The sequence below is a fragment of the Solanum verrucosum genome, unplaced genomic scaffold (genome assembly GCF_900185275.1).
Source record: "Solanum verrucosum unplaced genomic scaffold, falcon-dt-bn FXZP01000049.1, whole genome shotgun sequence".
Classification (NCBI taxonomy): Eukaryota; Viridiplantae; Streptophyta; class Magnoliopsida; order Solanales; family Solanaceae; genus Solanum; species Solanum verrucosum.
In genome coordinates, this window is record NW_026020221.1 from 5,854,260 (window position 1) to 5,870,220 (window position 15,961).

At 32.9% G+C, this 15,961-nt stretch overlaps 3 protein-coding genes across 3 annotated transcripts; 2 read left to right on the top strand and 1 right to left on the bottom strand.

Moving 5' to 3' along the window:
• Nucleotides 1-496: 496 nt before the first annotated feature.
• LOC125831276 (uncharacterized) lies at nucleotides 497-3,447 on the bottom strand. Its single transcript, XM_049510470.1, has 3 exons — nucleotides 3,133-3,447; nucleotides 1,469-2,220; nucleotides 497-875 (listed from the first exon to the last, which is right to left on the bottom strand). The coding sequence occupies exons 1-3, from the start codon at nucleotides 3,445-3,447 to the stop codon at nucleotides 497-499; spliced, it is 1,446 nt and encodes a 481-aa protein (XP_049366427.1).
• Nucleotides 3,448-5,693: 2,246 nt separating this feature from the next.
• Nucleotides 5,694-8,891, top strand: LOC125831274 (uncharacterized). Its single transcript, XM_049510468.1, has 3 exons — nucleotides 5,694-6,116; nucleotides 6,807-7,558; nucleotides 8,260-8,891. The coding sequence occupies exons 1-3, from the start codon at nucleotides 5,811-5,813 to the stop codon at nucleotides 8,654-8,656; spliced, it is 1,455 nt and encodes a 484-aa protein (XP_049366425.1). The 5' UTR covers nucleotides 5,694-5,810; the 3' UTR covers nucleotides 8,657-8,891.
• Nucleotides 8,892-9,656: 765 nt separating this feature from the next.
• Nucleotides 9,657-10,556, top strand: LOC125831291 (NDR1/HIN1-like protein 13). Its single transcript, XM_049510488.1, has one exon. It carries the CDS (start codon nucleotides 9,768-9,770, stop codon nucleotides 10,554-10,556), a length of 789 nt encoding a protein of 262 aa, XP_049366445.1. The 5' UTR covers nucleotides 9,657-9,767.
• The last annotated feature ends 5,405 nt before the right edge of the window (nucleotides 10,557-15,961 follow it).

Sequence of the window (15,961 nt, forward strand, 5' to 3'; positions counted from 1 at the left end):
CCGTCTATCCGATAATCTGACTGCAAATTTGGCTTATTGAGTTATTAGATTAGCGATTGGTGAACAAATTAAAAAATTATTATTAAGGATTTATCGGTTGTTGTTTTCTTTGCTTCAATTGTCATATTATTTTGTCATTGTTTATTATTCACTTCTTCATTATTTTCAAAATGGCTTTTAGAACTGTGTATGCTTTACATACTTGGTCTTTTTATATGCTTTACTTGAGTCGAAAGTCTATTGAAAATAGTCTCTCTATCGTTACAAGACAGGAATAAAACTACATACACTCCATTTCTAGACCGTACTTTAGAATTACACTAAATATGATGTTGTTGGTGTTGTTAATGTTGTGTAAATTCAAACACACCCCTAAATAAATGTAAATAGAGGAGTCACATGTCTGTATAGAGTAAAGTAATTACAAACAACAGAACAAGGAAGTGAGTTTGTCCTTGTTAGATTCTATGGAATTCAACTAATTTACTGAAAGAAGTCAGTGCTCATCGTGCTCGAGTAAGGCCTGTTGTCCTTCGGATTGAAAATTACACGTTTGATCAATCTGTTGTAACCGAACACGATCCCTATCTCGTGGATATGTGAAATACAGGAAGGAGTAGATAGAGCAACAAATGACCATTGGAATGCCTATTGCAGTGTACATTGCTTTGGCAAGTGAGGCAGCATTTTGTCTATCTGTTTCAATTTCCCCTGAACTTGAAGATCCCTCAGTGATTGGCTTATAGCTAAAAACTTGTTGAGCTAAAGTACCAACTAGAAGAGGAGCAAATGATGCTAACAAGGTCTTGAAACATCGATCCAGAGCATAAATACTCGTTCGAGCTCTCTCGGGAACTATCTCAGCAAATATTGGACTACAAACATGTCAAAAGAGCAAGACATCTAAGATCAATGCAAAAAACATAAAAAAGGCATGTTAATTTGTGCATCATTTGAATGTACCTAGCATAACAACAACAACAACATACATAGTGTAGTTTCACAAAGGGTCTGGAGAGAGTAGAGCGTACGCAGACCTTGCCCCTGCCTCAGAGACAGAGAGGTTGTTTCCGATAGACTCCCGACTCAAGAAAAAACAGTCCAAAGCAATCAAAAATAGAAAAACGGAAGTACAAGAAACCAACAAAAAACAACAAAAACAACAGATAGTAACAGTTTAGAAACTACAACAAAACAATACAATAATCTAGGTATAAACAAGAAACTATTGGAGCAATGCTACGACTGCTTCTTAAAACATTTCAAGTGCATACATATGCCTGTGTGTGCATATGCAAGAGGAAAGAGTGAAGAAGGTGGTATAAAGAGAAAGAAGTGGTAAGCAGTCTCTTACATCGGTCTATACAATGTAAGAGTTTGGATATATTTGGAGACAAACAGGGAAAACAAACTTGAAAATCTGTCAAGTGTTTGAAACAAATGATATATTGGATCTGAGTAGATATACCTGTTTGCTGCTGGACCGCTCCATGATGCGCAAAATCCCAATATAAACAGGACTAAACCATGAAACAAAGCTGTGGAAGGATCATTAGGCAATAGCAGCAGCAGAATTGCAGCTAAGGGAATAGCTGAACCAGTGCTTATCTGAGAAACGATGATCCTACCAGAATTAGGCAAGTGCTTAGCCAATACATCCCCCATGAATCCTCCAAAAACCGCGCCAAATGACAGAGAAACTACAAACAAACTCGTGATGAGTGCTGTTGTCTTGTGGGAGAATCCAACAAGCTCCAACCACATAGTGGAAAATGAGAGTGATGTCCCAAGGAATGACCCGAAAACCCCTTGTGCAACAATTATCTTGAAGGAAGGTACTTTGATAACTGTTTTTGCTTCTTTTAACAATTCTCTCACTTTTTCTTGAAATGGTTTCGGGGGAGGCTGATCATTTGCATTGAGATCTCTGTCAAGAAAGCGGGGATCTTTGGCGAATAGATAGACTAAAAGACCAACAAGAATACTTATAATACCAACCAGGTGAAAGGATATTCTCCAGCCCAGGATTCCCATGAATGATGTTTCAGCAATCAGCACAGACATAGTCCCACCAATGTTTGCACCAAAACTTCCTGTTAGTGCTAACCATCCAAAAGCTGTACCGCGATTAGTATCATCAGTTGAATCAGCAACTAGAGATAGGATTGCTGGTGTGACAATTGCAAGTCCTATTCCATTTAATCCTCTCGAAATTGCTATCTGTTAAGCAACATTATGAGGTGCTAAAACGAATAAATACAGTAAAGCAGAAAAGAATAGTAACAACAACACATAATACAATATGCAAAGCTAAGAAAACAACATGTAATAATAAAATTGTAGAACAAGATAGTCTGTGAGTAATAATAACAACCCTTACAAGGTAGACTAGATATCGCTCGACTACCTACTAACCTTATACCATAATCATCAACCTCCATATCTTCCTATCTAGGGTCATGTCTAATCACCTCTCCCTAATACTTTTTCGGCCTACCTCTACCTCTTCTTATACCTGCGATCGCCAACCTATCGCACTTCCTAATAAACAAGAGACAACTTTTAGCACAAGACAAATAACACAAAACCAAAGTTTCTATAATCCAATTAATATCAAGTTATCACACACTCCACTCATAACCCTTAAAAGACACAAGGTTACAACCTTTTGCATCAAACTTCTAAAGAAAACAGAGCCCATTCTACAATTACACAACTTTTTTTTTAATAACCGTGATGTTTGGACCAGTTTTCGCTCACCTCAACAAATTCCACAAGATACCTACCCATCCCACACCAACAATAGGTATCAGGTAGCTTTGTCCACTAAGGTTAGGACAGATGAGAAAAAATCACCTAGCGGTTTTTTGTCTCTGCTGTATTTGAACTTGAGACCTCATTTTCTTTTTTTTCACTTAAAACCCTTTTCTTTTATGTCCAAAGGCAGAGCTAGAGAGTGGAAAGGGATTTTCATCAATCCTCTTCCTTAGAAAAGCACACTATATATACAAAGGTTTTTTTTTTTTATGTATATGTAATACTTATATATTAGTGAAAATTCTGTCTACACCACTACACAAATCTACACAAATAAACCAAGAAAACAACACTAACTTCATGAAGCCGACAGACCTCAATGAAGGTAGAGGAGATGGCAACAAGGAACGTGACACCGGACCAAAGGAAAGCCCCGAGAGCAATGACATTGGCACGATTATGACGAGCAGCAAGAAATGCAGCAAGAGGGTAACAAAGACATTGAACTAATGATCTGTACAGACTAAGTGAACCAAGACCAGCAGGATCAATATTCAAGTCCTTGCCAACTTCTTTGTAAACTCCAGGTAACAGACTTTCATCAGCCATTTCCATTATAGCAGCAAATTTTATCAATACAAGTGTCAATGTATCTGATCTCAAATAGTTCTTCAGTTTCATCATCACCATTGCCAAGTTTTTTTTTTTTTTTTTTTTGTCAATGTTAATATTTAGGACATGTACATACATATGTATGAAGTTCTCGAGAAAAAGTTATTGAAACTATAAAACAACTATAAATATAAGTATTATAGTAAGGATTTAAGTAAGGCCTAATACATAGACAACTACTGAAGTTATCACGTTTTCTAATTTTAATTTAACTATTCCCTCCGTACTATATTAGTTGTCTACTTTCGTGTTTACACGCATCTTCAGAAATCATAAATAATAAGAATAGTTTTACTAGGGACTGTTCAAAATCAACCTAACCGATAATTCAATTGCAAATTAGACTTATTAGGTTTTCGGATTAACGATTGGTGGATGAACTAAAATATTATAATTAAAGTTTTATTAGAGTAGGGACTGATTACTCAATTTTAATATTACTTGTTTTTTTTTCTTTTCAATTATCATATTATTTTGTCATTGTTTACTACTCTCTCCATCCCATATTAGTTGATCATTTTACTAAAAATAGTTGTCCCCTATTGTTTGTCCATCTTACCAAATCAATAAAGCATTAATTAAATTTTCTCTATATTACTCATGCAATTAATTCTTTTTTAAAGTGCTCACATTTGTTTGTAAAATTTCCAAGAAAGTTTTAAGAGATAAATTAATAAGATTATCTTCTTATTTATGATTTCTTAAGCATCTTGCAAAATGAAAAGTGACTAGCTAATATGAGACAGAGTGAGTAGTATTCTCTTCTTTATTATTTTTAACATGGCTTCTATGTACGCTTTACATACTTGATCTCTTTATATACTTCACTCGGAGCTGAGGGTGTCAAAAATAATTTCTTTATCTTTACAATATAAGAATAAAGTTACATGCACTCTATCATTTCTAAACGCCACTATAATATTACATTGAATATAATGTTGTCGTTATTAATGTAATCTAATTTAACTTAGAAAATTAGTTAAATTGACTTCTAAAAAACGCAACATGACAATTAAAAGTGGAGGGAGTAGTAATTAGTACAATTATTTGGGGCCCACTTCAATTAGTACCTCCAATCGTAAATTTTTCAAATATCATTCTTGTGAATGTCAATCTTTATTTGCTAATAAAAATTTGGTTGACTCTCAAAATTCTATTAGGCCTCATAAAATGGGACTAAAAAAGTAACATATATTATTTGAAAATGACCTAAAAATTACTAAAAATCACAATAATTATCAACTTAAAATATTTAAAAGACATGAAAAAAATTGGTTTAACTCTACATAGAAAGTAACATATGTTATTAAAAAAATTAAATAAAAAGCAGTGTAAATTACAATAATTAATAACTTAAAATATCTACAAGACAACAAAAAAAGGCTAATTTTTGTATTGCTTGTGTCACATAAATTAGGGTTGGGATGGTTTTAAAATTTTAATTTTGGTTATACATTATAAAATAGTTGAAAAATTGAAATGATATAATTTTTAAAAATAACTAACTGAACCATCCTATTGATAACCCTAATGTTACTTCTATTTTATTTATTTTTACTTAAATTTAGAAAGATATGTTTCATTTTGATCGTCAATCTCATTGCTACATAACACATTTATTTGCTATTTGAAATTGAAATTGAAATTAAAAAGACAAATGACAAATAAATTTCTATATTAGCTCACTTATGAGCAAAATATATTATAACAATCTTACTAATTTTTTAACAATACATAATATATAACAATAATTAACTTTATCCGTGTTGGGCCCGGACAACGCTCAAACTTCCTTTACCAGTATATGCATATATATAAAGTAATAATATATATCTAATATTATACATAAAAAAAATCTAATGGTGAAATGATTAACTTTACAAATGGACAACCAAATGTATTAAAAAAAAATATACATTTTAAATAATTAAAAAGTTAAATATAATCTAATCATAACTTCACAAACTAATCTTATCCACTATGTCAACTATATGGGTCCTACATATCCAATACCAATAACAATACATATTTTTATAAGTAAAATTTTGAGAAAAATAGGATATGCACATATTTCAATTTTATATATATTAAAAATTAGAGAGACTCTTAATAATACGCTTGACTCGAGAAAAAAAAAACATTTTTTATACATGTTAGAGTAATAAATTTCACAGAATTCGAAATATAAAATAATTTTTGGACCATTGCTAGCTCCGCCCTTGGGCCATACCTATCTATAATATCTCCACGTGGAGCCTCTTTTCAAAGATTTTTAAAAAAAACTTAAGGCCTTCATGGTTGGTAAATAAAATAAGTCAACAACCACCACCGGCCAGAAACAATTTCAGTTTTTTCCTTCGAAACTCCGATCACCGGAAAAAATGGTGGAGCTGAAGAATCTGCGATCAAATACGTTGACTCTTGTATTGGTGAATATTGCTGGTATAATGGAGAAAGCGGATGAAACTTTGTTACCTGGTGTTTATAAAGAAGTTGGCGAAGATTTGCATACTGATCCAACTGGTCTTGGTTCTCTTACACTGTTTAGATCATTAGTTCAATGTCTTTGTTATCCATTAGCTGCCTATCTTTCTGCTCGTCATAACAGAGCTCATGTCATTGCTCTTGGTGCTTTTCTTTGGTCTGCTGCTACTTTCCTTGTTGCCCTCTCCGCTAATTTTACTGAGGTCTCTGCTTCAATCCTTCTTTATATCGTGTTGATAATTCATGAATTTGATGTTGTTTTGGGGTTTTCTTGTTTTTTTGAAAAATTGGGGGCAGGGGATTACAGGGTGGGTAATTGAACGTTCACCAATGAGGTGAACTGAGCTACTAAGATTCGTCTGGTACTTGCTTTTTTTTTGGATTGGGTTGGACTGGTTTTCGTTGTATAGGAAACAACATGTCTATGTCTGAGGTAGGGGTAAGGTTTGCGTATATTAGGATCCCATTTTGTGGGACTGCACTGGGTTGGTGTTGTTGGGAAGTTTGTGGGGAGGGGGTAAATGTGAGGGATTCTATGCTTGGAATGATTTGATAACATCATATTAATTGGATGATAGGAACTTTGGTTCGTAGTCGTGCTCTCAATTTTGTGTCTTGTTTATTAGTAGGGGCTAATGACAACAAGACTGTTGAATTCAAGAAGAGATTCGAAAAATTAGTTTTTTTTTCTTTTGCGAATTGGTGTGGTTGGGAAGTAGAAGTTTGATTCGATTGAACTAAAAGCTTCTTGTTGCTTTTCGCTTTATATGATATATGATGCACATTGACATAGCAGAGGAACAAGCGAATTTAATTCATTGCAGATAGAAGTGTTATCTTTCTTGAATTTGAGTTGTATGGTTACACTCTTGCAATCTCCTGTTGTTTGACAGGTAGCAATTTCTAGAGGTTTGAACGGAATAGGACTTGCAATAGTCACTCCAGCAATCCAATCTCTAGTTGCTGACTCGACTAATGACAGTAACCGCGGTACAGCTTTTGGATGGCTACAACTAACAACAAATTTTGGTTCCACCCTTGGAGGGCTTATATCTGTGTTGTTAGCCGAAACATCATTCATGGGGATACCAGGCTGGAGAATCTCCTTCCATTTGGTTGGTATGATAAGTGTTGCTGTTGGAATTTTGGTTCGTTTCTTAGCCAACGATCCCCGTTTTGTTGACAGTGATGGCAATGCAAAAGATCAACCTCCACCGCCACCATTTCAAGAAGAAGTGAGACAACTGCTTAAAGAAGCAAAAGAAGTTATGAAAGTACCCTCCTTTCAATTACTTATTGCCCAAGGGATTTCGGGGTCATTCCCGTGGTCAGCATTGTCATTCGCCCCTATGTGGTTGGAGCTTATTGGCTTCTCTCACAAATCAACAGCCCTCCTGTGGACTTTGTTTAATGTAGCTCAATCACTTGGTGCGCTATTCGGAGGTACAATGGGGGATGTCCTAGCCAAGGATTTGCCTAATTCTGGTAGAATTATTCTAGCTCAGATAAGCTCTGGTTCCGCAGTTCCTTTAGCTGCAATTCTGCTTCTGCTATTGCCTTATGATCCTTCAACAACTCTGATGCATGGTTTAGTCATGTTTATCATGGGATTATGCGTATCATGGAATGCTCCAGCAACTAACAAGTATGTCTCCTTGTGCCCACTGTATCATCTGTTAGAATACTTTAGTTGAAAAATATGGGAATGACACATAACATGAAACTAGTAACTAAATTATAGTGTATTACTAACACTAGTATCTAAACGAACTATGAACCGACTTCAAGTAGTCATGTAATCTCTTGACGTGCTCTAGAGCTGAATTAAATCGGGAGTTGCCCTGCATAAATCCTTGTGAAGTTGTGACTCTAAATTCTGAACTAGTTGATAGACGACACGACACCAATTAGAATTCTCCCTCCTTGCTACTTATCTCCTCTTCCAACTTGTTTTTCTGTTCTTTCAAATATCGCCATTGGCTCTATCTTTATCTGCTCAAGAATTACTCATTGCATCTCATTTCCATGTGCAGTGAAAGGTTCAGTGTTTTAGGTTTGTGTCAAAATTATGGACATCAAATTCACCTAGTTGTTCAGTGCAATCTTGGACCATTATCATATTTATCAAATATTATTACATGAATGTTTGCTTGGAACCAAGCGAATTGTTTAACCACAATGCATTAGATAGCACTTGTAGCTGCATTCTACTTATATGGCTAACAGCAAACATGACTCTGCGTTTATGCTTTTATCTTCGACATCTTAGTTGATCTTTCTAGTTTTACGTCATTACTATCTGTTGTGGAATCTTACTAAAAGTACTCGTCTTTGATACATATGCAGTCCAATATTTGCAGAGATTGTTCCAGAGAGAGCTAGAACAAGCATTTATGCTCTGGATCGTTCTTTCGAGTCAATTATATCATCATTTGCTCCTCCACTGGTTGGCATTTTGGCTCAACACATTTTTGGTTTTAAACCAATTCCAGAGGGATCAACAGGCTCAGAGGAAATTAAAACAGATAGACAGAATGCTGCCTCACTTGCCAAGGCATTGTACACTGCAATAGGCATTCCAATTGCGATTTGCTGCTTCTTCTACTCCTTCCTCTATTGCACGTATCCACGAGACAGGGATCGTGCCAGGTTGCAACAGACTGAAGAAACAGGCAATGCTTCATCTGAAGAACGACAAGCCTTACTCGAGAACGATGAGGAAAGACTTCTTTCGGTTAGTTGAATGTTCCAACAAAATATCAGATATATGTACATGGAATCCAACAAGATATTAGACATAACTATTTCAACAGACACTTCAAATTCTGAATTGGCAAAAAAAAAAATTGAATTTTTTGTTCAAAGATATGATATATAGTGTTTTGAAATGTATATTGCTTATTAATTTCAATTACAACAGACTTGTTAATTGTGTAATCTAGTAGCTTGATATATAGAATGCACCATTTGGACAAGTATATTTTATTAAGGGAAAATGGTCTGAAAAATACTCTAACTTTGGTCGAAATTGTTGTTACGATACCAAACTTTATGGAGGACCTTTTACACCCATGCATTATTTAATAGTGTATTGTAAATGTATATATGAGTCCACGTGGACACATTACTATTTATAATGATGCAATATTTATAATGTCCACGTGGGCACATATATACTTTTAAAATATACTATTAAATAGTGTAGGGGGTAAAAGGTCATTTCCATCAACATGATACCATAACTATAAACATCGCATTTTGTTGACACCAATCCCTCCAATCTATACTCTACATAAGTCAATTTTCAAATTCAACATTTACTAGTGGAAAAAAAGGAATGAGAAGCATTCAAAAGCAATTATTTACGAGTGCACGTAATATATACCTGGTGCAATATAACCCAATGTCGCTAAAGTTTGTGGTATGAAGCACTCTCATCATCGGAAAACAGTTTTGAAATGCCAAAATCACTTATATTGGCAACTATATATATCCTAATTTTCAATAATGACATTAACCAAATTACCGCTTAATGCTTATAAATATTATCATAGTGGTATTACTAATGTCAAAATCTTATCGTGAGTCATTGCTGACTCAATAAAGTGCAAGAAAATAGGACAAGAAAAATATGATGCACCATTAACCTTTTCTCTTTCCTTCTTCTATAATAATAACAACAACAATTTATTTTAAAAATGTTTCTTTATAAAAACACCAAATTATCTCAGAAGGTCCCTTCTATCTCTATGACCAACTCCAAATTTCCATGCATGTAACCATAAATATTCTTATATTGTCACATTTCTTCTTGTTCTTCGATTTCTGTTACGTCCACCCCTCCTCTCTTTGACATGGAAGGGCGGACCCCACTCACCGGGAACGGAAAAAAAAGCATTAACAAACTTTCTTCGGCAACATCCCTCCGTTTAGCTTCCCCTTCTGATCGAACATCAGATACTTTCGTTGTTCAAATCCCTAAAGATCAAGTTTATCGTGTGCCACCACCCGAAAATGCAAAAATCGTGGAAAATCGTACCCCTAAGGATAATGTACAAAGCAAGAGAAAAATTGGACGACGGTGTTGTTGGACCTTATTGGGGATATTAATATTCGGTATCGTTATAGGTATTACCATCGCGATTATTCACATGTTGTATATACCTAAATGTCCTAAATTTTCCGTTGTTAATGTCCATTTCAAGAATGTCACGGACCCTAATAATCGCGATCAAGGACAAAAAAATCAACATCCAAAATTCGAGTTTGATTTGAAAGTTAATAATGTAAATGAAAGAATGGATGTTTCATTTGGTGATGGAAAGACAAATTTTGTTTACAAGAAACATGATATAGGACAAGGGAAATATCCATCAAATTCACAAAGAGGTTTGGGTACAAATAATATTCATCTTAATCTTGATGTTGGTTCAAATGGGAAATTGCCTAGTGATTTGTTGAAGACAATTGAAGATGAGAACAAGAAAATAGTAATAATGTCATTGATGATTCATGTGCCAATGGAAATTAAAAGTTGGATTAAAAATTTGAAGAAAGATTTGACAATTACTTGTGATTTTGATGTGGAAGATTTGACAAAGAAATCCAAGATTATGCCTAATGAGTGTATAACGGATTTCTAATTTAGGTGTTATGTCTTGTTGGCTAGAAATATGTTTTTGGCATATCTATCAATCGAACCAGAGGTTGGGCTCTTGTCGACATACATAAAAAAGTGTAAAATGTATCTCACTTGATTTCTAGATTTACTAGATAATGTTAATTGCTTTTGAAGCATAGTATTTTTCTTCGTCAAAGAATTGATCATTTGACAATAGGGTCGCGGAGTTAGGGGCACAAGGAGGTTCATCTGATGAAACTCCTTTCATTGTATATAAGGTTAAACTTATATATATATATATATAATGGATATTAAGTGTTGTGCTTACTTCTTTATATTTTTTGAATTTCGAGAGATTGTGCATATGCTTTCCTTCATTGCATTAATTATTTAATTTCTTGTAGCAAAAGAATGAGATTTCTCTAAATCAATATTTTGAATGGCTTTTGGACAGGCAACTAATAAAGTTTGGGAAAATTACTTAAATACACAACTTATTTTACTATATTTTCTAAAATTTCCTATCATTTAAAAAAATTACAAAAATCCTTACTCTCTCCTATTCTCCGATACATTATCTGGTAAAGGCCCAAATTAATAGTAGATGAAAATAGAAGAAAATTCAACTCTTTCTTGAGCTGTTATCCAGTTATTGTGGCTACCATTTAAAAAAAATTCAAATAAATATTTTTTTTATAAAGTAAGCAATAAATATATTATTTCATTAACTAAAATAATTTATAGAATAAATGAGATTAGACAGCCAATTCATTGACAATTGGTGGCCATAATTGGAATCAACCCTCTTTAGACGGCTACATATACAACATTTCTAAAGGGTCCATAGGTTAAATGTGTGACATGTTATATTATTCTCAAATCATCGATCTGATACAAAATTTCATTATTCGAATAATTTTTTAGAGAAATACAAGACATTTTTACTCACTTTTTTCTCCACTTAATGTTTGATACTCATATTATGATCTGACTAAAATTAAAATCGTATATTACACATAGGATACATTTTTCGGGGGCAACGCTTCAACATAATATTTTTCATTCTCAAGACCTCTAATTACTTTGTTGCTCCAAAATATGAGTCACTAAAATAATTTGATATATTTAATATTTTCTTAAGCTTTGTATCAAGTTAAATACGCTTGTATAAAAATAGGAATGGATTGAAAAAGATATAAATTCACTCGTGAACTTATATTGAAAAGTCAGTTACACGCTTAAACTATCACAACGACCTATTACACATCTATATTACTAAAAAGTAAATTTATTTACTACATGCGATGTATAGTACCACTCTCACAATGAAAAGTGTATCTCACTTGCACCACATTAATGTCATCTGACTACCACATCATATGTCATGTCATTCAATTGTTTCTTATTCCATGAACGCCACCCTGAAACAACTAACATTGCCATCATATTAGTATCAAATCTATATATTTCACCATAAAAATCTTCTCTTTTTTCTAGTGCAAGAAAAAAGAGAATAAAAACTCAGCAAGAATTCTTTGAAACAAACCGTTCACCATCATAGATTAAAAAAAATAGCTTCCCAACAAATCTAAAACAAAGCAAAAATGGAAAAGAAAATAAAAACAAAACAAACAAAGTTTTCTATCCGCAAAGGTGAAATTACAACTTTCAAAATTGTCACTACTTAAGTTGCAGCCTACTTTTTAAGCTTTGCAAGCTCCTGTCCCACCACATATTTCACCATCTACTAATAAACTCGCCATCAAAATCACGCTATCACTTTTTTTCCCACAAAAATTATAAAGATCCACCACAAAATTTAATATTACCTACATATCTGTCATTATATTTTTTAAAATCAATCATCAATTTTATCAACCACCAACAAAATCGAAGAGTTAAATCGGATATTATGAAAATGGTGAAATCAAATAATCATTAAAATAGAATATAATTAGAGATGGGGAGTGGGGGATAGGGGATTCAGGTGGAGATGGGATGAGGTGGATGGAAATCAGATTTGGAAAATAATGGGAAAAAAAATAAAGAAGAAGAAGAATAAGGCAGGGATGCTATGGTGCAGAAGAAGAAGAGTAGGGGGAGTGTGGGGTATGGGTAGAAAGAAAATTTTGATTATTTTTTTTACTTTAATTTTAGTTAACACGCTTTTCTTTTTTTCTTTTTTTGCCACGTCAGTTATAGGGGTTAAAAATTTTCATTTAAGAATAATAAAGGTCTGTAATAGATCGCTATAGTAATATAAGCCTGTAATTGACTTTTCAAAATAAATTTAGGAGTGAATTTATGTCTTTTCTCAAGGTAAAAAGATTGGAATAAATGCTTACATACATAAACACAAACACATAGGTAGCATAAGAATTAATACTCATTCATTGAATGCTTGAAAATTCCTTGTCATTAAAGTCAAATATCTACCACTCTTTTTCTTTAAAGGATCTAGGGCACTTGAAGAAGCATTTAATTTTCCAATTGATTCACTTTAGACTTCAACTTTTTTTATTTAATCTTTTGTATAGCCAACTAGCTATAGTTCTACCTACCAAACTACCTAAATCTCCTCAAAAGAGAGTTCAAAGTGGGATCTAATGAGCGTAAAGTCATGGAGGAGCCAGAATTTTCAATAACGGGGTTCAAAAATCTAAAGAAATAGGCACATGAAATTGCCGAAGAGGGTTCAACATCTACTATATATACTTAAAAAATTATTTTAACCATGTATAAATAATATAATTTTCCTCCGAAGACTTCTAGGCTGATAAACTTTCAAAGAAGGGTGCATAAACTCATATTTATATGGAAAAGGAAAGTGAAAAACATACTCCATAACGAATAATGCAAGTTTTAGAAGATGTGTGCTTTTAAATTTGATGATAAAAGTAGTCCATACGAAAAATCCTAAGGTCTAACTAAAACAAAAAATAATATACATGTCATGAACTTCGATCGTGACATTGAGGCTTGCATATAAACATCACGAAACAACTATGAGAGACAGAAGTTTATACTTCATTGGCTAACATCTTGTTTGGGGAAATATCTAATAATATTCCATTATTGTACTACAAGTTATGTTTGTTATTCTAATACTAATTAAGAATTTGATTACATAAAGTTTAAGAATGAAATCAAAGATTTATTAGCTTTCTAATATCACATTAAACTTCACTTTTTGGACTTAAAAGTAAAGATCAACTTAAACAGAAAAAAGAAGAAGCTAGTTAACATAAAGTTGGTTTATTCTTAATTTTACCCTTTTTTGTTTTAGCTAATCACACTACAGTAAAAAAAGAAGAAGAAGATATTTAGTAGTAATAATTTTTTCTTTAACGATATTTATATAAAGTATTGGTTATAACTATTTTTATTATATTAATATTATTACTAAATATAATATAGCAATAATTATATTATTGTTGTAAATAATTTCATACAAAATCCTTTGTTATTAATTGCTTAAAGCTACTACTTTTAAGATAACAAAATTGAGTACGTGTCCTTGTCTCAGTCTTCTTGGTTAAAAAATAACTTTCAAAATAAATCCTAGTTAAAGGGTAATTATTATGGTTTTAATTTAACCCGAAACTTAAAAAATCTAAAATAAATAACTTGATTTTAAACTAAAGATACGTAGAACGTTCAACTTATCAAGAAAAATTGCAAAAAGATATTGAAATATGCCAACATTTTTTTATCGAGCTATTTTTTATTAAAAAGACAAATATATCACCAAACTTTCGTAAATGGTATCTAAATACCCTCCGTTATACTTTTAGAACTCTGATGTCCCTACCATCTAATTTTGGAGCGTGTATACCCTTTGAACTAACGGAGGGACACGTGTCACGATCTTGACAACCTATCCAAAATTTATTTAATTTTTATTTCCAATTAAAAAATTGATCCGGAGAATTAAAAACCCACCCAAATAATTTAAGACCCGCTCCGAAATTATAACCAAGTTATCAAGAGACGGAAAACTAATTATCCTAAAGTAAACTTCAAAGTTTTCTAACCATGTTAGCAATAAATTCCCTGGAAATGGAAATTCATGCAGGAAAGCTCAAGTAATTCTTGAATCGCTAATCAAACTAGAAACCTTCACTTTGGTACAAATATCAGTAATAAGACTTTCATTATTTTTTTTCTGATATTGGCATGTCAACAACTGCAATTCTTGATTCTTGTTCAGTTTCTATTCAATTGACGCACACGATGTTCTTGTCTTGAAAATGCAGGAAGTGTTCCAGAAGGTCATTTCAGTATGTGATGTTTTTCCTAAGGCTGCTTAATGTATTGTTGATTTTCAATTTTCACAAATCTATTTTTTTGGCTTTCAGTCCTATAATTTTCATTTTTCAAAGTTTCAGTCATCTAAAAAAGTTTTTTGAGTTTTGCGATTATAAATCCATTCGAAGGTCGCTGGTTCGATTCGCCAGAGCTATTGGAGCACCAGTGAGGGAGAGATGGGTGAGTAGTGGATGAAGGGTCGCTACCTCAGTTATTTCGCTAGAGCAAGGGAGGTTGGGTTCGATAGCAATTAAATAAATTTTGGATAGGTTGTTAAGATCATGACACGTGTCCCTCCGTTAGTCCAAAGGGTATACACGCTCCAAAAATTAGACGGTAGGGGCATCAGAGTTCTAAAAGTATAACGAAGGGTATTTAGATACCATTTACGAAAGTTCGGGAGATATATTTGTCCTTTCTCTATTTTTAAAATTATAGTATTTCTATTTTGCATATATACCCTTTATACTAACAGACATACACATGTCATAATATTATTCACCGATCCGATATTTATTAAATATCGGAACGACGGATAAGATAGCACCACGTGTCCCTATTTAGTCTTCCGTTAGAGTGAATGTCATATATGCTCTAGTTTTTGGATGATAGGGGCATCAATGTCTCAAAAATATGTCGGAGGTATCTGCATATCATTTACGAAAGAATAAAAAAAAGAGTAGTTTCATTATTTTAATTTGTACGAAAATAAAGATGTTTGGATGCAAAGTATAAAATATTTTTTAAAGAATAGAATAGAATGCAAATCACAAAAGAGGACATGTGTTAGGCGTACAAAATGCGCGCAACTTGACATTCAAAAATTAATTCAGGAAAAATTACAGAAATCCCACCTTTTAATTTACTTATTACCATCATCTCCTATAAATTTTACAAATTTCCAAAATCCCTCATTTTCGCGCATCAGATTAATGTATTAGCGCTTATATTATTGTATCTCGCGCATTAGATTAATGTATCAGCGCTTATATTATTGTATCTCGCGCATCAGATTAATGTATTAGCGCTTATATTATTGTATCTCGCACATCAAATTAATGCATCAGCGCTTATATTATTGTATCTCGCGCATCAGATTAATGTATCAGAGCTATATAA